Consider the following 27,653-nt stretch of genomic DNA (forward strand, 5'->3'; position numbering starts at 1 on the left):
TCACATATAAGTGAGATCAAGCAATATTTTTCTGTTAACATAATTATTTAGCAAAGTCTAAAGTTGCTGTTTTTACTTCCCTCTAAACAAATTCTTAGCATGTTTTAATGCTAATCTTACCATTTGAATGCCATTCCTTTCCAGTGTTTTGTTTCATTTTATATTGTCTGTTACCCCTAAAATATAGAATTATTATTTTATGTATTCATTTTTGGTTTACATTTAACCAATACCATTGTCTTGGCTCACTATTCCTTCATATTATTCCGCCTTCTAAGATTATTTTTCTTCTTTCTCAAGTACACCTTGAAAAGTTGCTTTGGTGTGAACTCCAGATTGTAAATTCTGTTTTTGTCTGTGTGAACATATCTTTATATCAAGCCTGTTTTTTAACAATAGATTTGCTAATTATAAAATTCTGGGTTCAAAGTAAATTCCTTTCAGCCGCCTGGAAGCCTCTGATTTCTCTATTCCTTTGTTGCATTGACAGCTCTACTTGGGTCCAATTTTTGTTTCTGTGTTTCTAATCTAAATTTTCCCTCAGCATCTTTTATGTTTTTCTGTTTTTCCATATGTTTGTTTTGGCTAATCATCAGGAGGCACTACCAACCAAAACTATTTTCAAATAAATCCTTGCCTTGCATGTTAGGATCAGACACGGGGCATTTGGGGCCTAATGCAGTGTGGTTGCCCGTGACGGGTAAGGGATTCCTATGTGAGAGAGTTTCCCCTTCCCCCAGAGCCACTGGTGAGGTGGATGCATTTCCTTAATGCCTAATTTAGTGGGGTGATTCTCTTCAATTTCTTCTTTTAAGATGTCTCTGTGGTTATGTAGGACAATTCAAGGCCTGTTCAAAATCTTCCATATGGCCTTTAAAACTAAAGTTCTAGGTTGCTGCTGGGTTAGTGATGCCCTGAGGAAGTGCTGGCTGCTGGGTTAGTGATGCCCTGAGGAAGTGCTGGCTGCTGGCTTTAGTGATGCCCTGAGGAAGCGCTGGCTGCTGGCTTTAGTGATGCCCTGAGGAAGCGCTGGCTGCTGGGTTTAGTGATGCCCTGAGGAAGCGTTGGCTGCTGGGTTTCGTGATGCCCTGAGGAAGCGCTGGCTGCTGGGTTTAGTGATGCCCTGAGGAAATGCTGGCTGCTGGGTTTAGTGATGCCCTGAGGAAGCGCTGGCTTACACCTCTTTGGAATCCTGCTCCTGTTTGTTTTTATGGCCTCAGAGAATTTTCATTATTTTCTATCCAACTCAGCCATGCATTCAATATTACTTTATCCCAGCTTTTTTGTGTTCTTTGTTCTGAAACTTTTTGATATCTATAGTATTGTTGAAATTAGAAGTCTATCTTGTTTTTTTTCAATTAAAACTTATTTAAATAATTTTACATTAGTACGTTCTTCTTAATGACTTCATAGTATTTCACTGTAAAAATGCACCCAAACTTATTTGCTCATTTCTCTACTTACTCACTTTTTTTCTAAAACATTGTTTTCAAAAGCAAAAGATTATGGTAAAAACATGTATGTATGTCTCACAATTCACATTTGGTACTGTACAGCCCGAAACGTTGAGCTGCTGGCTCAAAAGCAGTATTAGCCTTGTTCTTGATGCCTCCTTTTCTCCCCTGCCCTCGCCGTCCTTGCTTCTCTCACCTCATCGTTGTTAAGTCCTATGGCTTTACTCACATGTGTCCACTCCACTCTAATCCCATTGCATCAACCTATCTCAGCTCCAAATGATCACTTTTTTCCCTTAGGCTGACCGTTTCCTAACAGGTCTCACTTTTCCTCATCACTGCCATTCTGTTACCTTATAATCACCAATAAGCTGAGAGTAACCTTCAGTCTTCCGGAAAAGATTGAATAATGTTAATATAATAAGTTATTAAAGTGTGCGACTACTCATTAAAATTTATGTATGTTTAAAATATAGAGCTAATATATTTTAAACTATGTAAAATATCGAAAATGTGTATTTATTTATTTTTGGGAGAAGGAGTCTTGCTCTATTGCCCAGTCTGGAATACAGTTGCGGGATCTTGACTCACTGCAACCTCCGCCTCCTGGGTTCAAGCAATTCTCCTGCCTCAGCCTCCTGAGTAGCTGGGATTACAGGCACATGCCACCATGCCCAGCTAATTTTTTGTTGTTGTTGTTGTTTTTGTTTTTGTTTTTTGGTAGAGACGAGGTTTCACCATATTGGCCAGGCTGGTCTTGAACTCCTGGCCTCAAGTGATACTCCCACCTTGGCCTCCCAAAGTGTTGAGATTACAGTTGTGAGCCACTGCGCCTGACCTAAAATGTATTTTTAAAATATACCTTATTTGCCTTTCATGTTAGATAATACAAAATTAATTGCATATTTTTTCATGGTTAAGTCTAAGCTTTCCTTCCTTAGGTTCTGGGTACTTGGATAGGCTCTGCCATGAAGAATAAACCTGACCAAATGGTTACGTTCTTCTAGCTGAACCTCAATTACATTCTTTAGTGACTGACGTGAATCTTCCAGTTTTTTTGAAGAAAATTCAGCCAGAAACTGAGTTCAAGACTAGCACTTTTAAAATTTTAAACCTTTTTTGTTAAAGCAATTCTGGCATAATAAAACCCAAGGGTCCATTTGTATAGCTACCTAAGAAATACCAACGTGTTGATTCAGAAGTAAATAGTCATAACATATTAAATTGCACCGTTTAAAATTATGATGTTTTCTGGTTAATGTCTAAAATCTGCCAGTTTATTAATTTTCTGCTTGACATATGTTCTAACTACATGTTACTTGGGCATTTGGATCATTAGGGAAATAAGAGTTGAGTGTGTTTGTTGTAGGTTGTCTGTGGTCTCCTAAGTCTACTCTGAAGATAAGCAACACTTATGAGGCAGAGATGTGTCACACAGTGGAGGGCTTTGGTGTAATTACCGCTCTCTGTTGTGCATGAATAAAATCTAAGTGAAACACTGCTAAGCCATGTTAACTTACAAGAAAGGTCAGCTGGGCGTGGTGGCTCATGCCTGTAATCCCAGCATTTTGGGAGGCCGAGGCAGGTGGATCACCTGAGGTCAGGAGTTTGAGACCAGCCTGGCCAACATGGTGAAACCCTGTCTGTATTAAAAATACAAAAATTAGCTGGGCATGGTGGTAGGCACCTGTAATCCCAGCTACTTGGGAGGCTGAGGTAGAAGAATTGCTTGAACCTGGGAGACAGAGGTTTCAGTGAGCCGAGATCGCGCCATTGCACTCTAGCCTGGGCAACAGAGAGAGACTCCATCTCAAAAAACAAACAAAAACTTACGAGAAAAGTCATCTAACTCACATGGCAAATGGTCTCATCTCATGTGCCAAATCTGACAGATTGATACTGGCTTAATGGAAGTGTGTTTTGAGGATAAATCTTAGGTCTTACCTGAATTCTTGGGTTTGAAAGAGTAGCATGAGTAATTAGTGATTTCTGAAATATGATAGGGAAGAATTGAGTAGTAGCAAATATTTTTCCTCCAATGATTTCTTATTTTTTTCTTCATAAAGTTTCTGCTTATATTTTTATAAATGGAATATATTATATATTTTGTATATATTACATATGCTATGTTTATATATAAGAAATAGGTATAAAATCTGTAGAGATTTACTGTATATTAAAGGAAAACCAAACCTAAATCACTTTTGGAGGAAGAATTTCTTTTTTTTTTTTTAAGGCGGTTTTGAAAGCTTGTATACAGGCATCCCTGGGAGATATTACAGTGTTGGTTCCAGACCACCACAGTAAAGCCATAAAGCAAGTCACATGCATTTTGGGGGTTCCCAGTGCATATAACAGTTACATTTATGCTATACTGTACTCTATTAAGTATGCAGTAGCATTATACATTTAAAAACTATGTATGTACCTTAATTTAAAAATATTATTTAAAAATGCTAACAATCGGCCGTGCGCTGTGGCTCATGCCTGTAATCCCAGTACTCTGGGAGGCCGAGGCGGACAAATCATGAGGTCAGGAATACAAGACCAGCCAGACCAACATAGCGAAACCTCGCCTCTACTAAAATTTCAAAAATTAGCCGGCGTGGTGGCGCACGCCTGTAATCCCAGCTACTCAGGAGGCTGAGGCAGGAGAATCTCTTGAACCCAGCAGGCAGAGGTTGCAGTGAGCCGAGATGTCGCCACTGCACTCCAGCCTGGGTGACAGAGCAAGACTCCATCTCAAATAAATAAATAAATAAATAAATAAATAAATAATTGCTAACAATCATCTTAGCCTTCAGCAAGTTGTGATCTTTTTTCTGGTGGAGGGTCTTGCGTCCATGTTGACGGCTGCTCACTGACAGGTCAGAGTGGTGGTTGCTGAATATTGGGGTAGCTGTGGCAGTTTCTGAAAATAAGGCAAAAATGAAGTTTGCTGAATCAATTGATTCTTCTTTCACTAAATATTTCTATGTAGCGTGAGATGCCATTTGATAGCATTTTACCCACAGTAGAACTTCTTTCAAAATTTGAATCAGTCCTCTCAAACCCTGCTGCTGCTTTATCAACTAAATTTAACTTTCTAAATCTTTTCTTGTCATTTCAACAATGTTCACAGCATCTTTAACAGGAATAGACTCCATCTCAAGAAATGACTTCCTTTGGTCATTCATCAGAAGCAACTCCTCATCCGTTCAAATTTTATCATGAGCAATTTGCTGCAATTTGGTCACATCCTCAGGCTCCACTTCTAATTTTCTTGCTGTTTCCACCATTTCTGCAGTTCTTTCCTCTGCTGAAGACTTGAGCCCCTGCAAGTCATCTGTGAGGTTTGGAATCCACTTCTTCCAAACTTCTGTTAATGTTTATATTTTGAACCCTTCTGATGAGTCAAGAATGTTCTTAATGGCATCTAGAATGATGAATCCTTTTAGATGGTTTTCAATTGATTTCGCTTGGATCCACCAGAGGAATCAATCACTACCTATGGCAGCTATAACCTTACCAAATATATTTCTTAAATAGCAAGACTTCAAAGTTAAAATTACCCCTTGATCTAAATATATGCTGTATTAGCAGGCATGAAAACAAAATGAATCTCCCTGTATTAAAAACATCTCCATCAGAGCTTTTGGGTGACCAGGTTCATGGTCAATGAGCTGTAATATTTTGAAAAGAATCTTTTTTTCTGAGTAGTAGGTCTCAGCAGTGGGCCTAAAACACTCAATAAACCATGCTGTAAACAGATGTGCTGTCATCCAGGCTTTGTTCTTCCATTTATAGAGCACAGGCATAGTAGATTTAGCATAATTCTTATAGGCTGCAGGATTTTTTAAAATGATCAATCAGCACTCACTTCAACTGAAAGTCACCAGCTGCATTAGCCCCTACAAAGAAATTCAGCCTGTCCTTTGAAGTTTTGAAGCAGGCATTGACTTCTCTCTAGCTGTGAAACTCCTAGATGGCATCTGCTTCTTGTTTTATCTACATTGAAAATCTGTTGTAGTGTAGCCACCTTCGCCGATTATCTTATCTAGATCTTCTGGATAACTTGCCGCAGCTTCTCCATCAGCACTTGGTACTTCACCTTGCACTTTTCTGTTATGGAGACAGCTTCTTTCTTTAAACTTCATGAACTGACCTCTATTGGCTTCGAACTTTTCTTCTATAGCTTCCTCGCCTCTCTTAGTCTTCATACAATTGAAGAGAACTAGGGCCTTGCTCTGGATGAGGCATTGGCTTAAGAGAATGTTGTGGCTAGTATGATCTAATCGGACCACTAAAAATTTTTCCGTCAGCAATAATGTTGTTTTTACTTTCTTGTCGTTCATTTCTTCACTGAAGTAGCACTTTAAATTTCCCTTAATAACTTTTCCTTTGCATTAACATCTTGTCTGTCTCATGCAAGAGAACTAGCTTTCATTCTCTCTCCACTTTGGACATGCCTAACTCACTAAGCTTAATTATTTCTGACTCTTGGTTTAAAGTGAGACATATGTAGCTCTTTTTTTCACCTGAACACTTAGAGAACTGTATAGTTATGAATTGTAGGGTTATTAATTGTATGGTTATTAACTGGCCTAATTTCAATATTGTAGGGTTATTAATTGGCCTAATTTCGACACTGTTGTGTCTCAGGGAATACGGAGGCTGAGAAGAGGAAAAGAGATGATAAACAGCCTTTTGATGGAGAAGTGAGAACACACACAATATGTACTGATTGTTTGCTGTCTTATGTGGGCATGGTTTGTGGTGCCCCAAAACAATTTTAATAAATACATCACAGGTCACCATAACAGACAAAATAATAATGGGAAAGTTTGAAATACGGTGAGAATTTCCAAAGTGATATGACACAAAGTGAGCACATGATGTTGTAAAAATGGTGCCAACGACTTTGGGAGGCCGAGGCGGGTGGATCACGAGGTCAGGAGATCGAGACCACGGTGAAACCCCGTCTCTACTAAAAAATACAAAAAAATTGGCCGGGCGTGGTGGCGGGCGCCTGTAGTCCCAGCTACTCGGAGAGGCTGAGGCAGGAGAATGGCGTGAACCCGGGAGACGGAGCTTGCAGTGAGCCGAGATTGCGCCACTGTACTCCAGCCTGGGTGACAGAGCGAGACTCCGTCTCAAAAAAAAAAAAAAAAAATGGTGCTAGCGGTCATTTGACTACAGTTGCCACAGATCTTTAATTTGTAAAAAATAAAAAATAAAAATAAAACAAAAATTAATATCTACAAAGCACAGTAAAGCAAAGCACAATAAAAGCAGGTATATCTGCAATGAGATGTTATAGCTGCAACACAGAAGATGGTTAGAAGGCATACCTAATGGATCTCATAAATTTGTGGAAGTGTTTTTATTAATAAAGCAATGCATTTAGGAATATTTGTTGCTGTAACCATCAAACGAAATATTTACCTTTTTGAACTTTACTATTCCCATCCATTTCCCAGCATGAAACTTCAGAGGCATTCTTAACTCTAGATTATCTCTCACATGGCTTTCTACTTTTTATCCACGTTGTCATAATAGTTTCTCAGTTGATATGTCTGTCTCCAGCCTCCATTTCCTGCAGTTCATTCCCCAGCTGCAAGGGTGACCTGTCAGGTTTTCAGGGTTTTGTATAAATGTATCCATTGCTTTGATAGTGTTGTTATATATATCTTGACTGATTTTCTTTCTAATTTATTTATCAGTTAGTAAGAAGGCAATAATCTCTAGTTACGACTTTTGATTGTCTATTTTTTCTTTCTGTTTTGTCAGTTGGGGAATTTTTCTTTCATTTTATTTTTGTTAGTTTTTGCATTATGTATTTTGAAGTTCTGTTTTTGGATACAAACATAGTTAGAATTGTTATATCTTCTTTTTGAATTGATCCCTTTATCATTATTTATTGATTCTCCTTTTTTCCTGGTACTATATCTTTTTCTGAGGTCTGATTTGCCTATTTTTAATACAGCTACTTCGGCTTTATTATGGCTAGTGTTTACATAATATACCCTTTTATCCTTTTACTTTAAACATAATTGTGTATTTATACTTTAAGTGAATTTCTTTTCCTAGAGAGCATACAGTTGAGTCTTATTTTTCTTATCCAGCCAAACAATCTCTGGCTTTTAATTGGGGGCATTTAGAACATTTACATTTAATGTAGTAATGATAGGGTTGAGTTTAATTTATGATCTTTATATTTGTCTGCTATTTGTTTCATCTATTTTCCTTCTTTTTTTTCTTTCCCTTTTTTCTTATTGATTAGTATTTTTTAATATAATCAGCCCTTCATATCTGTGGGTTCTGCATCTGTGGATTCAGTCAACTGCAGATCAAAAAACTTCAACAAAAAAAGGATGTTTGTACCTATAGAATGTGTATAGACTTATTTTCTTGTCATTCTTCTCCAAGCAATACAGCATAACAACTGTTTACATAGTATTTATATTATATTACGTGATATTTACATTATTATAGAGATAATTTAAAGTATATATGAGGATGTGTATAGGTTATATGCAAATACTGCATCATTTTATATAAGGGACTTTAGCATCCATGGATTTTGGTATCTGTGGGATACCATAGATGAACTAGTCTCCCATGGATTTAAAGGGACAACTGTGTCTCATCTTATTTCCACCATTGGCTTATATGTTATACATCTTTGTTTAATATTTTGAGTGGTCACTCTAGTGGTGTGCCCCTTTAATTTATCACAGTCTATCTTCAAATAGTATTACACAACTTCACAGGTGATAGAAGAACTCTACAACAGTATACTTTCATTCTCCCTTCTGTTATTTGTGCTGTTGTTGTCATATATTTTACATCCACATATGTTATAACCAAAACAATATATTGCTCCTACTTGCATTTAAGTCATTATCTTAAAAAAATTTTAAATGACGAAATTGTATTTTATATTCATCCTCATAATTAGCATTTCCAGTTTATTTCACTCATTTGCATAGATCCAGCCTTTCATTAGGTATCATTTTTATTCTACCTGAATAACTTCCTTAACATTTCTCATTATGTAGCTTTGCAGGTGGAAAATTTACTTAGCCATTGCTTTCTTGAAATTATTTATTTCCCATTTTTGAGAGATATTGTTACTAAATGTAGAATTCTCAGTTAACAGGTTTTTTTTTCTTTCTGCAGTTAAGAATTGTTCTTTTGTCTTGTGTTTGCATAGTTTCTGACAAGGAATCTGTATTAGTTTTCCGTTAGTGCTGTAACAAATTACCACAAACTTCATAGCTTAAAACAATACAAATAATAAATTTGTAATTTCTTCAAGTCAGAAACTCAAAATGGACAAAAATTATATTAGCAGTGCTGTGTTTCTTCTGGAGTATCTAGGGGATACATTTCTTTGCCTTTTTTTAAGACTCTAGAAGCTGCCCACATTCCTTGGTTTATGGCTTCTAGCTATCTTCCAAGCTAGCCATGGCTGGTTGAGGTTTTCTTGTGACATATCACTCTGACACTAAGTCTCCTACCTTTCTCTCTCACTTACAAGGACCCAGTGATTGCATTGGGCCAACAAGGTATAATACAAGATGAGCTTCTCATCTTAAGGTCAGCTGATTGCAACCTTAATTTCATATGCAATTTTAATTCACCCCTAATTTATTACATTATATTCCCATGTAATATATTTACAGCTGGGGATTAATAAATTAATTCCCCCCTAATTTATTATATTATATTCCCATGTAATATAACATATTCATAGCTGGGGATTGGGACATGGACATTTTTAGAGGTCCATTATTCTGCCTACCACAAAGTCTTGGGAGTTTATATTTTTGTTACTTGTTTTAAAATGCGTCTCCCCACTCCTTCCCCATCTAAACTCTGGTTGTTTTTAAATTTTACCTCTATTGCTAGTTTATAGGATTTTTATTATGATGTGCATTGGTATATGTGTATATGTGTTTTTCTCTTCCTTTCTTTTTTGTTTCTTTTTTTTTAGATAGGGTTTCACTCTTGTTGCCCAGGCTAGAGTACAATGGCATGATCTTGGCTCACTGCAACCTCCGCCTCCCAAGGACAAGCGATTCTCCTGCCTCAGCCCCCCAAGTAGCTGGGATTACAGGTGCCCACCACCACACCCAGCTAATTTTTATATTTTTAGTAGAGATGGGGTTTCACCATGTTGGCCAGGCTGGTCTTGAACTCCTGACCTCAGGTGATCTACCCACCTCGGCCTCCCAAAGTGCTGGGATTACAGGTGTGAGCCACCATGCCTGGCTGTGTTTTTCTCTTTCTTGAGGTTAATTGGGCTCTTGGATTTAGGAGTTTATTGTGTGTATCAAATTGGGAAAACTTTTGACCCTTATTCCCTCAGTGATTTTTCTGTCTCCATCTCTCGGTTTGTTCTGGGACAACAATGACACATTACGCTAGAATGTTTACTAATGTCACAGGTCATCAAGATTCTGCTGTCCTTTCAATATTTTCCTTTATGTGCTTCAGTTGGAATAGATCCAAATTTTACATCTTCAAGTTTATTGTTATTTTCCTCTGCAGTGTCTAATCTTATGTGATTTCCATTCAGTGGACTTTTTATTTCAGATACTGTATTTTTCACTTTACAAGTTCCACTGAGTTCTTTTGTTTATATCTTCCATTTTCTTTTCATAATGTTCATGTTTTTCTTTAATATTTGAGGGTGGTTACAAAAAAACTACATTCGTATTAATATCCTTATTTGCTGGTTCATCTCCTGTCATTCCTGGGTCTGTGTCTATTGACTTAAAGAATGTGATTGTGCTTTCCTAATACTTGGTTGGTCTAGTAATTTTCTTATTAAGTGCTAGACACTATGCACATTATGTTGTGTGGTGTCTAGGTTTTGTGCATTTCTTTAGAATATTTGGCTTTGTTTAGGCAGATAATTTAAACAACATGTGACTCAGTTGATCCCTTTAAGGCTTGTTTTTAAGCTGTGCTTAGGCTAGTCTGGGGCATCCTTCATGCTAGTGATAATTTGGTCTTACTAATAATTTATCTCCCCCACTGAGGTCTCCAAGACCATCCTGTCTCGCGTGATCAGTGACAGCTCTCCACTCTGGCTCTTTAGATGTCGAACATCTTTTGGCCCTGTAAAAGCTTTGGGAATTGTTCAACTTATATTTTCTTGGTGGTTCTTTGCTTGTACTTGTATAATTTTACTGTATACAGGTACCACTTAATACCCAGCTAAAAGTCAGAAAGCATAATTCAGATTTTTGCCCCTTCTTTTCTGCAAAGTATTTCCTCTCTGGAACTCTGTTCCTCATCTTTTAGTCATGTCAGCCTACCTAGACTTCCATCTGTATTTCCTTAACTCAGCAAAACTGGTTGGCTTATTTGGGGTCTCCCTTCTAGCATCTATGATTTAAAAATTGCCTTTAGACAGAAATCTAGGAAGATTGAAGGGCACTACACAGATCAGACTCCTATGCTGCTTATTTTTCAGTATAAGAAAACAGTTTCATATATTAAATCCATTTTTCTAGTTAATTACAGCAGGAGGGTAAGTTTGGTTCTTTTCAATTAAGTCCAGAATTAAGTTCAATTAAGTGGAAGTTCCACTTCAATTAAGTTGATAAAGGATCAACAAAACAAAATGTTGGTTCCTTGAAATGATAAACAAAATAGATAGACCACTAGCTAGATTAACCAAGGAAAAAAAGTGGAAATATTTTTCCACTAGTTTAAATTTAACACAATTCATCAGGTCAACAGGATTTCACTATCCAAAATATATATGCACCCAATAGCAGAGCACCCAGATTCATTTAAAAAAACATACTGCTGGCCGGGTGCGGCGGCTCATGCTTGTAATCCCAGCACTTTGGGAGGCCGAGGTGGGCGGATCATGAGGTCAGGAGATGGAGACCACGGTGAAACCCCGTCTCTACTAAAAATACAAAAAATTAGCCAGGCGTGGTGGCAGGCGCCTGTAGTCCCAGCTACTCAGAGAGGCTGAGGCAGGAGAATGGCATGAACCTGGGAGGTGGAGCTTGCAGTGAGCCGAGATCGCGCCACTGCACTCCAGCCTGGGCGACAGAGCAAGACTGTCTCAAAAAAAAAAAAAAAAAACCAAAAACAAACAAAATAAAAACGTACTGCTAGACCTAAGACAAGAGATAGACAGCAATAGAGTAATTTGGGGACACTTCAATACCCCATTGGCACATTAGTCAGATTATAAAGGCAGAAAATCAACAAAGGAACTCTGGGCTTAAACTGGACTCTAAACCAAACGGAAAGACATTTATAGAATATTCTACTTCACATCAACAGAACATATATTTTTTCTCATCTGTCCATGAAACATTCTCCAAAATTGACCATGTGCTTAGCCATAAAGCAAGTTTCAATGAATTTTTTTAAATGAAAATAATATTAAGTATCTTCTCAGACCACAGTAAAATAAAATTGAAAATCAATACCCAGAGGAACTCTCAAAACTACACAAGCATGTGGAAATTCAACAACTTGCTCCTACAAAACCTTTGTGTAAACAACAAAATTAAGGTAGAAATCAAAAGGTTTTTTGAAATGAGTGAAACTAGATACAACTGCTACTGGGTACATATATATTTTGGATAATTAAATCCTGTTGAACTGATAAATTGTGTTAAATTTAAACTAGTGGAAAAATATTTCCACTTTTTTCCCTTGGTCAATACCAAAACCTCTGGGATGCAGCAAAACAGTGCTAAGAGGAACGTTTATAGCATTAAATGCCTGCATAAAAAACACAGAATGATCTCAAATTAACAATGTAACTGGCCGGGCGCGGTGGCTCACGCTTGTAATCCCAGCACTTTGGGAGGCCGAGGCGGGCGGATCACGAGGTCAGGAGATCGAGACCACGGTGAAACCCCGTCTCTACTAAAAAAAATACAAAAAATTAGCCGGGCGCGGTAGCGGGCGCCTGTAGTCCCAGCTACTCGGAGAGGCTGAGGCAGGAGAATGGCGTGAACCCGGGAGGCGGAGCTTGCAGTGAGCCGAGATTGCACCACTGCACTCTAGCCTGGGCGACAGAGCGAGACTCCGTCTCAAAAAAAACAACAACAACAACAACAAAAAAAAAACAATGTAACATTGCATCTCAAGGAGCTAGAAAAGCATGAACAAACCAAACTCGAAGCTAGTTAAAAAAAAAAAAAAAAGAAATGGCAAAGATCAAAGCAGAACTAAATGAGATCGAGACCAAAAAAAATGATAAAGGATCAACAAAACAAAAAGTTACTTCTTTGAAACAATAAACAAAATAGACCACTAGCCAGATTAACCAAGGAAAAAAAGATTAAAATAAGCACAATCAGAAATGATAAAGGTAACAATACAAACTGATACCAAAGAAATACAAAAATCATCAGAGACTATTATGAGCATCTCTATGCCCACAAACTAGAAAACTTAGAGGAAATGGATAAACTCCTGAAAGCATACAACCTCCCAAGATTGAACCATGAAGAAGCAGAAAATCCTAAACAGACCAATAACAAGTAATGAAATTGAGTCAGTAATTTTTTTTAAAAAATCTCTAAACAAAAATAGGCCCAGAACCAGACAGATTAACAGCCAAATTTTACCAGATATACAAAGAGCTGGAACCAAACATACTAAAACTATTCAAAAAATCAAGGAGGAGGTGTTCCTTTGTAACTCATTCATGAAAACAGTATGACCCTGATACCAAAATCAGACTAGAACACAACAACATATAATATATATATTATATATTATATTATATTATAATTTATTTTAATAGGTTTATCATAATTATAAACCCTTTATTATCTTGGGTTATTATATGTAAAGAATTAGAATAGTAATATCAACATCATTCCATATTAACATTCCCATTTAAACATCTCTATAACATCTACATGTATGATTATTTGTCTCTCTCTCCATCTACCATTTTCTTAAAGGAAAAAACTATGTAATATTTACCTGCATATGAGTCCCTAACAAAGCTAGACATTCAAATGTTGACTGAAATATTGTAATGTTAAATTATGTGGCTTTTGTCTCTAGGATTGGAATGCCCTAGGCTTTAAGCATTGTTTTGGCAAGTAAGATTAGGAAGAAAAGAAACACATCAGAAGTTTTTTTAGCTTTCTTATTTTTATTTCCAGCAGTTTTGTGTTTTGATAGTTTGAATCCCTAAATTGGAATTAGTTGGTATTGCGTTCAATATGGAAAGCTCGGCCCTAATGCATGTATTTACATATTTTTAGTTAAAGGCTCAGTGAGGTTTTCGTTTTTTCTGAAGGGTTTTTATTTAAGTTCAGCTTGGTATTCATAAGTATGTATGCTTCGTTTATATTCTTCAATAGGGTGGTTGTCTCTTAGCAAAGAAAAAGGAAAGGAATTGGCACAAGGCATGTCTTTATTTCTCTGCTACATTAGTGAAAGTCCAGGAAAGATTTGCTTAGCCTGTAGGTAGAGTAATATATAGATTTGAGTATGATTTGATATAAAAATTTAGTTTGAGTTAGCAATTTGCTAGTTGGAAAATTGTTCCAACTCCTTTAGACTGTACTGCCTACTGTACTGTCTAGCTCATGGATGCGTATTATGTTTTCCCATGTCTTCTCTATTTTGGGTTTAAAACGAAGATTTGGAGAGGAATTTCACTGAGGACCACTTCAATACATACATCAGGCTGGGTGATAATAGCACACGGCTTTCCTGTATTTTATATTTGGCTGGAAGCCACATATAGAATTTTTAAAGTATGTGTCATTTTCTATTATGTATATGTTTCTTGAGTTTTTAATAACTACCCCCCATATGTTTCTATACACCTATACTTCTAGAGGCACAATTTTATATATATATATATATATGTGTGTGTGTGTGTGTGTACAAAGTTGAAATAACCCTCAGTATTAAGTAAAAGGTAGCTGTGAATTATCGCAAAGGTCAGGTTGTCATTTTATGCCTCAAATGCTCTCTTTCTTCCTCCTAGGAGTATTCCACAGCATTGTTTTATTGTCCTAAGAACATGCACAGCATAGAGAAGGGAGACGCATTGGGACTTAGCTATTTCTCTTGCAGTCTAAGGAAAGATATTCTGAAAGTCATACACTGTGACATGTATGAACTACTTAAATTTACCTGACTTTTAGTTCATTATCAAAAGGAAGAGTGTGTCAAAAATCTCAAAACTAAGGCAGTATATCTTCAGTTAAATGACAATTTTAAATGACTCAGAAGAAAGGCACTGCATCTGTCTAAAAAATATCCCATACTGGCTGCACTTAAAAGCAACTGGAATGCACATTCATAGCTAATTATAAACAAAAACTAGTTAACACTTTAAATAAAAAGGAAAACTAGCAAAAAGATTTAGAGCCTAGACAAACAGATGAAAGGGTTCTGAGTTGCCTTCCATCTGATATTACTCAAATGCAACTGTCTCCAATTACCTGGGAATATGTGGTATTCCCTCATGAAAGCTCAAGATCAGAAAGGGCGTCCATTTCGTGTCTTTGCTTACTCATAGCCATTTGGAACAAGTTCAGCAGAAATATTTCACACTACAAAAGAGTCTGAAGCCAGACAGCGACTACAGACACTAATCACTGAGTCAAAATAGTAACTTAGTAGGACAGCAACCACCAGAAAGTATTTGTGGAGGTAGAGATTTGCAGTCGGATATATTAGTGCCATTGGAGAAAATATCACCAAATGCAAAAATGCTGTAACAGAACCATTAAATCACTGTTTGTGATCAGTTTCATGTTCAGTGGCACAGGAATGTCTGAGCCGATGGTCTCTGGTAGGGTCAGACCTAAAAGGTAATCTTACGCCCTTAACTCTAGAATAAATAGATGGAAAGAAAATTAACCAAATAAATAAAGGCTGCCTCCTGAAACATTTGGTGTTTCTTTTATTGTATGGTTCCAACTACAGGCTTTCTTTGCCTCAAATTGCAGAACTCTAACATTTGAGATTTGGGGGGTGGGCAAAAGGGGAAACATCATCGCTAAAATAATAGGTGCAGCAATTGATCAACTTCCCTAAGGAGCTGCAATTTTAGGTCTATTCAAATAAGAGTTACTGGTATTCTCTGAATATCGTCATTATAAACCACTTCATTGTTGCCTTTTTTCTTAAACTACGTCATCCTGTTCCTTTCCTCCAGTGTCAGTGGAGAATTGATTGCTTTATTTTACTATCACTTTACTCCGCTACTAATTTTGTTTTCAGTAGACTCTATCTCAGAGCATTTTTCTTGGCAGTGGATCTCAAACATCAAGCTATGAATAATTACCCACAGTATGTCTGGAATAAAAAGGTGAGCTTTAGAAGAGGATTAAATATTTTTTTTAAATCATTCTATCTTTTAGATTTCATCAGGTTCTCACTAAATTCACCTAAAGTATTGTCTTATCCCTTGTAACAATTTTATTTACTGCTATGTCTTTAAAAAGTGGGAAGGGGACTAAGGAGCTATTAGCGTCTGTGCTTATACTGTAGGCATTGGACTTCTCCATTCTATGCCAATTAAAACAACTTCACACACAAATTAAGTAGAAATAAAATCTATTAAATATATTTTAAAGCAATCTCGTGGTTTTATAAAGGTCTTGGGCCATAATTTCTCTTGTAAAGAGGCAACCTTATTTTAGCAAAGTATATTTTTAATTCAACATCTGGATTCTGTATAGAAAAATTAACAAGGAAATATGTGAGATTCCTACAATGGAAGACTTTTCACATATTGCAAGCAACACATCTCCATCCTACTTTGTAGTAATACTGATGTAGGCATAAAGGAAAGACAGGAAGAGGATGACTAGACACCAGGTGATTTATATATTATCTTATTAAATCATGAAACAACTCAATGAAAAAGAAATTATTCCCTGCTTTAATGATGAATAAAAGTTATTACATCAAAGAAGCAATTATTCAAAGTTGTTAAAATCTACTGCAATTCAGTGGCTGCATTACAATTCAAACCCAGGTTTGCCTGACTAAAGCTCATGTTCTAGCTCCCAACACTGGACCTTGTGGCATCTGAAGACGAGAGGCAGAGTGGGAGAAAGACCTTGCAAAGTATAAGCATTTACAAAAAAAGTGTAGCTTTTATGGTCCAAGGTGGAGGAGAGGTGATTGCTCTGAGAGATCTGGGATGCCCTTGGCCAGTGGTGTCCATTAGGTATCATAAAAATGCTTTTGTCAAAAGTGGTCTTTGGGAGGTTGAGACGGGTGGATCACCTCAGGTCAGGAGTTCGAGACCAGCCTGACCAATATGATGAAACCCCGTCTCTACTAAAACTACAAAAATTAGCTGGGTGTGGTGGCATGCGCCTGTAATCCCAACTACTCAGGAGGCTGAGACAGGAGAATCACTTAAACCTGGGAGGCGGGGGTTGCAGTGAGCCGAGATCATGCCATTGGACTCTATCCTGGGCAACAGAGCAAAACTCCATCTCAAAAAAAAAAAAAAAAAAAAAGTGGTCAAGCATTGCTGGGCGACAGTAGCACAGAAAGCCCAGTGATTTGATGACAATGTGAAGATCACCAACCAAGCCTTGTGCCTATTTGTCTATTTTGAATGCTGCTTTTGCTACCCTATAATTATCTTGATTATGAATGACTGGAAATCTGCCATCCTGCTCATTTGAATCATGTCAAAAAGAAATGAGGTGTCTACTCTAAAGAGTTGAGAAGTTAATCTTGTAGTAGAAAATTGAAATCTTTTTTATCTCTTTTATGCAATTCACTTGGCATACTTTATTTAAATGAAGTTTATTAATAGTTGATTATCCGTACATAAGAAACTGCTACTAAAAGTTACACTGGCTTTCAAAACTCTGTAAAACCATTTATGCCATTAGAAATTATCTGAAAATATTTTTTGTACTTCTAGAAAACAGTACATATGTAAATATATAAAAATAACAGTAAGTTGTTGCAAATAGAAAATCACCTTATTTTCTGTGTTGCCTTCAGCAAAGTCATGTTTGAAAGTTTGTGCATATAACAGTGGTGGTACACAGCCTATCAAGGTTGTTTCTCAAACTGAAAAGCACAGCTGGTCTGATTGGGGTCACTGCATGTAATTAGCTTGCTTGCTCCATAAATGAGTGGCAGATTTATTTTATTCCAAATGATATCTTAATTTTCACTGGTTAAATTATATTTTTTTTTGGTTTGGAAGGTTCACCCTCACTATGTAAAGCAACCACAACCTGCAGTTGTCACTAAGTTAACACCATAAGTATGTTTAAAAGAATTGTTGGCCAAGCATGGTGGCTTATGCCTATAATCTCAACACTTTGAGAGGCCGAGATGGAAGGATTGCTTAAGCCTCGGAGTCTGAGACCACCCTGGGCAACATAGCGAGATCTCCATCTCTACAAAAAATAGATTGAAAAATTTAGCCAGGTGTGTTGGCACACACTGTAATCCCAGCTACTTGGAAGGCTGAAGCAGGAGGATTACAGGAGGAATTGCAGCTTGCCGTGGGCCATCGTTGTACCACTGCCCTCCAGCCTGGGTGACAAAGTGAGACCCTGTCTCAAAAAAAAAATTGTGACAACAAAATATTGATGGTGCATTTATGCAAACACCATCTTGGAAAAAGGGTATCTCTCTTTTTCCATAAAATGGAATTGCATCCCAATTTTTCAGAAAGTTTTTCCTAAGATTGGTATACAAAGGAAATCTGTTCAGTTCTTTGAATTGTTGACTCTGCATCAGGAATTGAAATATGTACTCTAATGTTCTTGCTTTGATCTCTCATCTGACTGTTTATCAAAGCTGATTATAGTTTGAATACACAAATCCCTTTAGCTTCAAAATTACGTAAAATAATGTATAATAGAGCATTTTAAGAGTTTTTTTCTTATTCCAGTTTGTCTTTATGATTGTGATATGGCTATTAGGTTTGGTAAGAAGGTTTGGTTTTATATTTTGTTCCCTCAATAAGAATCAGTCTTCTGCCAAATTGGATTAAAGTTTTTGTTTCGGCCAAACTTGCTCACGCAACTAAGCAAGAGCTGTTTTGGTGAACATCAAAAGAAGTCATTATGAACAAATGAAACTTACTTTATTCCACTAAACACAGATTAGAAGCTTATGCTTTTTGAAAAGCTATATGTGTTTTCTTTACTGAATATAATTATTAGTTGACTTACTTAGTTAAACATTATGTATGATATCACTTTAAGAATTTTGAGATCTTCAGGTCCAGAATTTTCAAAGGATATTTATCTATTAAGTTTCTACTGATTATTGGAAGCACCATGCTAAGTATTTTGTACATGTTAACAGATGAATCTACCTAAAGTCACAGAGCTAATTTAAGTGGCAAAATCAGGAATCGAATACAGATCTCTGGCATCTTGTTCTACTGTAGTGTGTTTTTAAGTTTCATAAATCATTTACTTTAATCTTCTAAAATAGTCTAGAAATTCCTTCTTCTAATCTGCCTGAATCTCTGTACTTTGCAAAGAAAAAGCAAAGATATGTGAGGGCAATTGGAAAAATACCCTTCCTGAAAATAGTATGCATTGCAGTGCTTTTGTTATTTTGCCTAAGCAAACTTTATGTGTTCCTAGAATTGTTTCTGGAAGCAAATCGTCTTTTATGCTAGGGCAACTCAGAGCAGATTTTTATAACAATATGTTCGTGCTGGAGCCCCTTCAAAGTAAAATCATAGACTATTCATTCTGTTTTTTAATATAGTTAACAATTGACCTGTAAGTTTATACAAGCAATCTGACGTACAAAAAGGGAAAGAAAAGAAAGAAAAAAATATCTGCTGCCACCTGAAATGATCCCTGTGAAATTCTGAAAATCCTGGCAAAGAGTGGCAACGTGACACTGGATTATGGCTTTGCAGATACCATGCAAACCTTTGAAAGAACACTGTCTTGAGGCTGTAAAACATGAACTAGCCTAAGCTGTACTATTGTGTTGTAAGTAGTGATAAAGACACTGACAGTTCTTAAGTGACCATGGGTTTTATTTCATGCACAGTCCCCATTTTTTTATAGTCAATTTGCCCTGCTCCACTACATCTCCTAAGTTCTCCAAATGGCCCCACATGTGACTCAAAGAGGAATGATAATAAAAAGACCACTTCTTCTTTCACTAGTCCCAGGATTTATTTTTTACATTTTAATTATTTTTTGTCCTGTTACTCAGTGATTTTCAAACTATGAGTCACAAACCATTAGTGCGTCATGAAATCAGTTTAGCAGGTCCCAACTAATGTTTTAAAATCTGATAGACTCAAAATATCAGAGAGCATTGCATGAAATACGAGTATCTTCAAAACTTTCATGTCAAACATATATTAATATGTATGGAGGTGTGGGGAAATGGGTGGAGGTGAAGTAGTACATAATTCCTAGAATGCTTACTTGTCAAAAAAAAAAAAATGAAGCCACAGCCATACTTTAAGTGATGGAGTTCCTGTGTTATTTTAAGCAATTCGAAATACTGATTTAATCTCCTTAAATTTGACCTTTGGGTTTGTAGCAGATTACAATTCTTTATTTTTAAATAAAAATGATAGCAAGTAAATGGGTATATTATCACATTCCCCGTTTTCAGAACAGACCATGATCTGGTCACCTGTGGTCTGACATGAACTATTGAAATGAGTTCAAAATTCTTAACATAACTGAGAAATGTCACATACCATTTCTGTTTAGGGTTTTTTTTGTTTTTTTGACGTAGTGTTTACACTTTGCTTGAGGGAATTATTTCCACTAATTGTTGGCATTTAAACACTGACACATCTGATATAAATATGAAACTAGTGTTTTCTCAGGTTAATGTGACTGAGTTAAAGAAATTTTTTCAGAATCTGAAATTTTTGATTCGATAATATATCTTGTCTGTGTCAATATAAGATCAACTTAATTAAAATTAAGTAGAATCATTTAAATCATGTGTCTATGACATCCATAGATTTGAAATAAGCTTCTGGTTATAGTACAATAGAATTAATAATTAAAATAAGTTATGTTATTTAGGGCAGATGTTGCTTGAAATAGTGTAACAACTTATCGTTTATCTCATGTACTTTTATTTTCTTGCACTTTCAGCCAAAATTGACCAAGAGGCAGAGGAAAATTCACTGACAGAGACTCATAAATGGTGAGAAATTACTTTATTTCCTCCCAGAACAGGGTTATAACATGCTAAGTGTATTTCATCTTAAGGAACCAATTATTAGTTCAATTTTAATTTTCAAGCGTAAAGCAAAAATAAGTCTAATAAAACAGTGTACTCTAAATCCACAATGAATTTCTGAATTTTATTTTTGTTACTCTGGGTAACATATAATTCTGTTAAATACCAAATTATTGTGAAAAGTTTAGCGTCTTCTCTTTTACGTGGAATTTAGAACTATGGAAATACACAAAAGAAGGAAGATAGCAAGAACCTGTTTCAGAGTTTGGGTTATTAAAAAAAAAAAACTATGTGATTTCCATATTCAAAAGTGAAGTCTAGATAGGAAGCGGTGAGCTTCCCTTGGATGCACCTTCACTTCCAGAATGAAGACTTGCAATTATGGGTAAACATAGAAAAGTATCTCAGAAATCTCCCTGCTTTTCTGCCTCCATTTTCTCTTCTTCTCCCATCTCTCTATATCCGTCAGGTTCTCTAGAAAAAAAAGAACAAACTGGCGATACATATATAAACACACACACACACACACACACACACACACACACACAGAGGCATATCTCATTTTATTGCACTTCTCTTTGCTGTGCTTTGCAGATAATTGTATTTTTTTTTTTTTTTCACAAATTGAAGGTTTGTGGCAACTCTGCTTCTAGCAAGTCTATTGGTGCCATGTTTCCAACAGCATGTGCGCGCCTCGTGTCTCTGTGTTACATTTTGGTAATTCCTGTAATATTTCAAACATTTTATTTTTATTGTCTGTCACCACAGGTGATCTGTGATCAGTGATCTTTTATGTTACTATTGTAATTGTTCTGGGACACCATGACCTGACCCATATAAGATGGCAAACGTAATAGAAAAATATCGTTATGTTCTAACTGTTCCACCAACCATCTGTTCCCTTGCGTCTCCCCTCTCCTCAGGCCTCCGTATTCCCTGAGACACAACAATATTGAAATTAGGCCAATTAATTACCCAACAGTGGCCTCTAAGTATTCAAGTGAAAGAAAGAGTCACACATCTCTCACTTTAAAACAAAAGCTAGAAATGGTTAACCTTAATGAGGAAGGTATATCCAAAGCCAAGATATGCCCAAAGCTAGACGTCTAGTGCCAAACAGTTAGCCAAGTTATGAATGCAAAGAAAAAGCTCTTGAAGGAAATTAAAAGTCTATTTCAATGAACACATGAATGATAAGAAAGCAAAACAGCATTCTTGCTGCTATGGGGAAAGTTTTAGTGGTCTAAATAGAAGATCAAACCAGCCACAATAGTCTGTTACCAAAATGCCAGGGGTTTGGTTTAGGACAGCTACTTGCCACACAGAAAGCCAGTCACTGAGATGAGTATTGCCAGGGAAGAAGCCTTTAATCGGGTGCTGCAGCTGAGGCGATGGGCGATCAGTCTCAAATCCATCTCCCTGACTGACTAAAATTAGGGATTTATATAGCAGGGAAGAAATGTAACCATGTGTGGGAGAACAGGAATTAGGGAGGGGTAAGGAAGAGGAGGTAGTCAGCAGCAAGCAGCTGGTGGGTTAGGCAGTCACAATGGGTGAAAGGTCTGGCATCTCATTGTCCAGATGCAGTGATCTGGTGAGTTTCAGTTCCTTGATACTATCTTGGAAGCGTGATGGTTGGTTTCCGGAGAAAGAAACTCAAAAAAGACAAATGTAACTTTCTCAAGTTTCAAGACTAGGAGGGTCAGTTTCTATGTTTATTCAAATTAAATCATAAACATCAGTTCTATGGGACCATTGAGCCTGTTTCAATTCCCTTAAACCAAAGCCTAATCCAGAGCAGAGCCCTAACTCTATTCAATTCTGTGAAGGCTGAAATAGGTGAGGAAACTGGAGAGGAAAAGTTTGAGGCCAATAGAAGTAGGGTCATGAAGTTTAAGGTAAGAAGCCTTCTCTGTAACAAAAAAGTGCAAGGTGAAACTACAAGTGCTGATGGAGAAGCTACAAGTTATCCAGAAGATCTAAGATAATTCATGAAAGTAGCTAAATAATGTATTTCCAATGTAGATGAAACATCTTCTGTTGGAAGAAGATGCCATCTAGGACTTTCATAGCTAGAGAGAAGTCAATGCCTGACTTCAAAGCTTCAAAGAACAGTGCCGGGCATGCTGGCTCACACCTGTAATCCTAGCCCTTTCGGAGCCCAAGGTGGGTGGATCACCTGAGGTCAGGACCTCAGGCCCAGCCTGGCCAACATGGTGAAACCCCATCTCTACTAAAAATACAAAAATTAGCCAGGCATGGTGGTGCATGCCTGTAAGGCCAGCTACCCGGAAGGCTGAGGCAGGAGAATCGCTTGAACCCAGGAGTCAGAGGTTGCAGTGAGCTGAGATCGTGCCACTGCACTCCAGCCTGGGTGACAGAGCGAGACTCGGTCTCAAAATAAATAAATAAATAAATTAATTAATTAATTAATTAATTAATTTTTTAAAAAATGAAGCTTCCGAAAACAGGATGACTGTCTTGTTAGGGGATAATGCAGCTGGTAACCTTCAGTTGAAGCCAGTGCTCATTCACCGTTCTGAAAATGCTAGGGCCCATAGCAATTATGCCAAATCTCCTCTGCCTGTGCTGTATAAATGGAACAACAAAGCCTGCACATCTGCTTATAGCATAGCTCACTGAATATTTTAAGCCCACTGGTGAGATCTGTTGCTCAGGAAAAAAAGAAAGGATTGCCTTCAAAATATCACATCTCATGGACCGTGCACTTGGTCACCTAGGAGCTCTGCTGGAGATGGACAAAGAGAATCACGTTTCGATGCCTGCTAACACAGCATTCATTTTGTAGCTCATGGATCAAGGAGTAATTTTGACTTTCAAGTCTTATTGTTTAAGAAATACATTTTGTAAGGCTACAGCTGCCATAGGTAGTGATTCCTTTAAGAGATCTGGGTAAAGTAAATTGAAACCTTCTGGAAAGGATTCACCATTCTAGATGCCATCAATAACATTCATAATTCCTGGAGGCAGGTCAAAATATCAACGTTAACGGAGTTTGGAAGAAGTTAATTGTAACCCTCACAGATGGTTTTGAGGATTCCAAGACATCAGTGGAGAAAGTAACTGCAAATGTGGTAGAAATAGAAAGAAAATTAGAGGTAGAGTCTGAAGATGTGACTGAGTTGCTCCAATCTCATAATAAAATTTGAACAGATGAGGAGTTGCTTCTTATGAATGAGCAAAGAAAGTAGTTTTCTGAGGTGGAATCTACTCGTGGTTAAGATGCTATGAATGTTGTTGAAATCACAACAAAGAATTTAGAATACTCCATGAACTTAGTTGACAAAGCAGCAGCAGGGTTTGAGAGCATTTACTCCAATTTTGAAAGAAGCTCTACTGTGAGTAAAGTGCTATCAAATGGCATCATATACTACAGAGAAATCTTTTGTGAAAGACTGAATTGATGTGGCAGATTTCATTGCTGTCTTATTTTAAGAAATTGACACAGCCACCCCAGCCTTCAGCAACCACCATTCCAATCAATCGGTAGTCATCAACATCAAAAAGATATTGAGTCACTGAAGACTCAGATAATCGTTAACATTTTTTAGTAACAAAATATCTGCTAATAAAGTATGCATTTTGTTTTTCAGACATAATTCTGTTGCATACTTAATAGACTATAGTATAATGTAAACATAACTTTTATATGCACTAGGAAACCAAAAAATTCATGTAACTCTATTACAATATTCATTCACTTTATTGCAGTGGTCTGGAACCAAACCCACAATATCTCCGAGGTTTCCGTGTGTGTGTGTAAAGAAAGATAGAGAATTGACTCATGCGATTGTAAAATTGGCAAGTCTAAAATTAGCAGGGCAAGCTGACAATTCCGGTAGGAGTTGATGTTGCAATCTTTTTTTTTTCTCTTTATAAATTTTAACTTTTATTTTAGATGAAGAGGTCCACGTGCAGGTTTGTTACATGGGTATATTGCATGACACTGAGGTTTGGAATCTAAATGATCCCTTCACCCAGGTATTGAGCGTAGTACCCAATAGGTGGTTTTTGAGCCCGTGATCCCCCTGCATTGTTCAGTAGCCCCAGTGTCTGTTGTTCCCATGCTTATGTCTATGTGCGATCAGTGTTTAGCTCCCACTTATAAGTGAGAATAGGCAGTATTTGGTTTTCTGTTCTTGCATTAATTCTCTTAGGATAATGGTCTCCAGCTCCATCTGCGTTCCTGCAAAGGACATGATTTCATTCATTTTATAGTTGCATAGTATTCCATGATGTATGTCTACCACATTTTCTTTATGCAATCCACTGCTGATGGGCACCTGGGTTGATTCCATGTCTTTGCTATTGTGAATAGTGCTGCGATGAACATACGAGTGTGTGTGTTTTTGATAGAATGCATTATTTTCCTTTGGGTGTATACCCAGTAGTGGGATTGCTGAGTCAAATGGTATTATAGTTCTGTTTTCAGTTCTTTGAGAAATCTCCAAACTGCTTTCCACAGTGGCTGAACAACTTTGCATTCCCACCAGTGTACAAACATTCCCTTTTCTGCACAGCCTCACCAACATCTGTTATGTTTTGACTTTAATAATTGCCATTCTGACTGGTGTGAGATAGTATCCCATGGTGATTTTGATTTGTATTTCTCTGATGATTAGCGACGTTGAGCATTTTTCCATGTTTGCTGGCCACTTGTATGTCTTCTTTTGAGAAGTGTCTATTTATGTCCTTTGCCTATTTTTTTAATTGGATTGTTTTTGCTTGTTGATTTGTTTAACTTCCTTGTAGTATTGCAATCTTGAGTCTAAAGCAGTCTAGAGACAGAATTCTTTCATATTCAGGAACCTGAGTCTTTTTTTTTTTTTTTATGATGTGACCATTTATTTTATTTTTTACTTTTTTTTTTTTATTATACTTTAGGGTTTTAGGGTACATGTGCACAATGTGCAGGTTTGTTACATATGTATCCATGTGCCATGTTGATTTCCTGCACCCATTAACTCGTCATTTAGCATTAGGTGTATCTCCTAATGCTGTCCCTCCCCCCTCCCCCCCACCCCACAACAGTCCCCGGAGTGTGATGTTCCCCTTCCTGTGTCCATGAGTTCTCATTGTTCAATTCCCACCTATGAGTGAGAACATGCAGTGTTTGGTTTTTTGTCCTTGCGATAGTTTACTGAGAATGATGTTAGGAACCTGAGTCTTAAGGTCTTCAGCTGATTGGAGGAAACCCAGCATGTTTTAAAGGGAAATCTACTTTTTTCAATGCCTAGTAATTTAAGTGTTAACCACACCTAGGCCAGGCATGATGGCTCATGCCTGTAATCCCAGCACTTTGGGAGGCCGAGACAGACAGATCACTTGAGGTCAGGAGTTTGAGACCAGCCTGGTCAACCAGCCTGGCCAACATGGCAAAACCCTGTCTCTACTAAAAATACAAAAAATTAGCCAGGTATGGTGGTAGGGGCCTGTACTCCCAGCTATTCAGAAGGCTGAGGCATGAGAATCGCTTGAACCTGGGAGGCGGAGGTTGCAGTGAGCCGAGATCGCACTACTGCACTCTAGCCCAGGCAACATAGACTCCTTCTCAAAAAAAAAAAAAAAAAAAAAAAAGTTAACCACACCTAAAAACTGCTTTCACAATAACATCTAGACTGGTGTTTGACCCCAAAATGGGCACTATGACCTGGCCAAGTTGACACATAAAATTAACTATCACAATTTCTAAAGAGAAACCTTATTAGCCTTGAGGAAAAAATTTATTAAAGAAGTTCTCTGCCATTAATTCAGTAGGCAAGATCTTTTTTTTTTTTTTGAGACATAGTCTTGCTCTGTCACCCAGACTGGAGGACAGTGGCACCATCTCAGCTCACTGCAACCTCCACCTGCCAGGTTCAGGCAATTCTCATTCCTCAGCCTCCCCAGTAACTAGAATTACAAGCATGCACTGCTAACTTTTTTTTTGTTGTTTTATTTTTAGTATAGATGTGGTTTTGCCATGTTGGCCAGGCTGGTCTCAAACTCTTGGCCTCAAGTGATCTACCCCCCTTGGCCTCCCAAAGTGCTAGGATTACAGGCATGAGCCACTGTGCCTGGCCAGCGACATCGTTTATATTCACCGAACAGATATCACATATTTAGTAGTTCTTGGCTTGATATAAAATATTGTCTTAGCAAACTAGTAAACAGAATTCTCCAGTTTCTATGAAAAGCAAAAGCTGAGGTCAAAGGCCTGAAATTATAAAATCAGAAATTTCAGTGAGTTGCATGAAAAAATTACTGGCAAATGACAAAATCGTTAGTAAAAGAGCCATCTTTTATAATTAAACAATGAACCCCGAAATTCAAAAGTAAAAATAAGAAGAATGAATCATATGAAACATTTGATGTTTCTCCGAAGAAATAAGTCTGTGTGCCATTTTCTCAGCAGTCCTATGTAACCAGGGCAACAATCAGTAGTAATTCTGTGCAGGAAAGCAGTGTAACTCTGATCCTCTGGCTTTTTGAGTCTAAATCTTGCCTCTTACACTGATAGCTCTGTGACCTTAGACCAATCCCATCACCCCAGGAAAATAATATCTACTTTGTAGGTGGGAATTAAATGAAATAATCTCTGGCAGATATTTAGTCCCAAGTGATCAATAGATGTTAACTGCTATGTTATTTTCACATTATTTTTATAATCAGAAATTATAAAAAGTGTAGTGGTAGAATTAGAACCCAGAGTCAGATTTCAGACTCAGGCAGTGTATTTGTTTGTTGTCATGTTTCTCGCTGTCTCCATGGATTGCAGCCCTGGGGAGTCTCGGATGGTTATGGAGCATAGGTTTTGGAATCAGATCTGTATTTTGGTACTTGCACCAAACTGCTGGCACCATGGCTCCAAGGATTTATCTCAGCTTTTGAATCCATGTCCTTATCCGTGAGAAAAAGAAAAACAATGTCCACATTATAAATGTGGTGATCAGTTCATTACTTAACTGATTAAGTAGGTTAAATGAGTAAAATATGTATGTAGAGTATCAACTTCATAAGAGCTTT

At 37.2% G+C, this 27,653-nt stretch overlaps 1 protein-coding gene across 1 annotated transcript in view; it reads left to right on the forward strand.

Moving 5' to 3' along the window:
* Window positions 1-27,653, forward strand: part of FMN2 (formin 2) — a 389,644-nt gene that overhangs the window by 292,863 nt on the left and 69,128 nt on the right. Inside the window, exon 15 of the mRNA XM_032137182.2 lies at window positions 20,540-20,591. Coding sequence (XP_031993073.2) covers window positions 20,540-20,591 — 52 coding nt within the window. The remainder of the gene's footprint in view (window positions 1-20,539; window positions 20,592-27,653) is intronic.

The sequence above is a fragment of the Hylobates moloch genome, unplaced genomic scaffold (assembly GCF_009828535.3).
Source record: "Hylobates moloch isolate HMO894 unplaced genomic scaffold, HMol_V3 SCAFFOLD_18, whole genome shotgun sequence".
NCBI lineage: Eukaryota > Metazoa > Chordata > Mammalia > Primates > Hylobatidae > Hylobates > Hylobates moloch.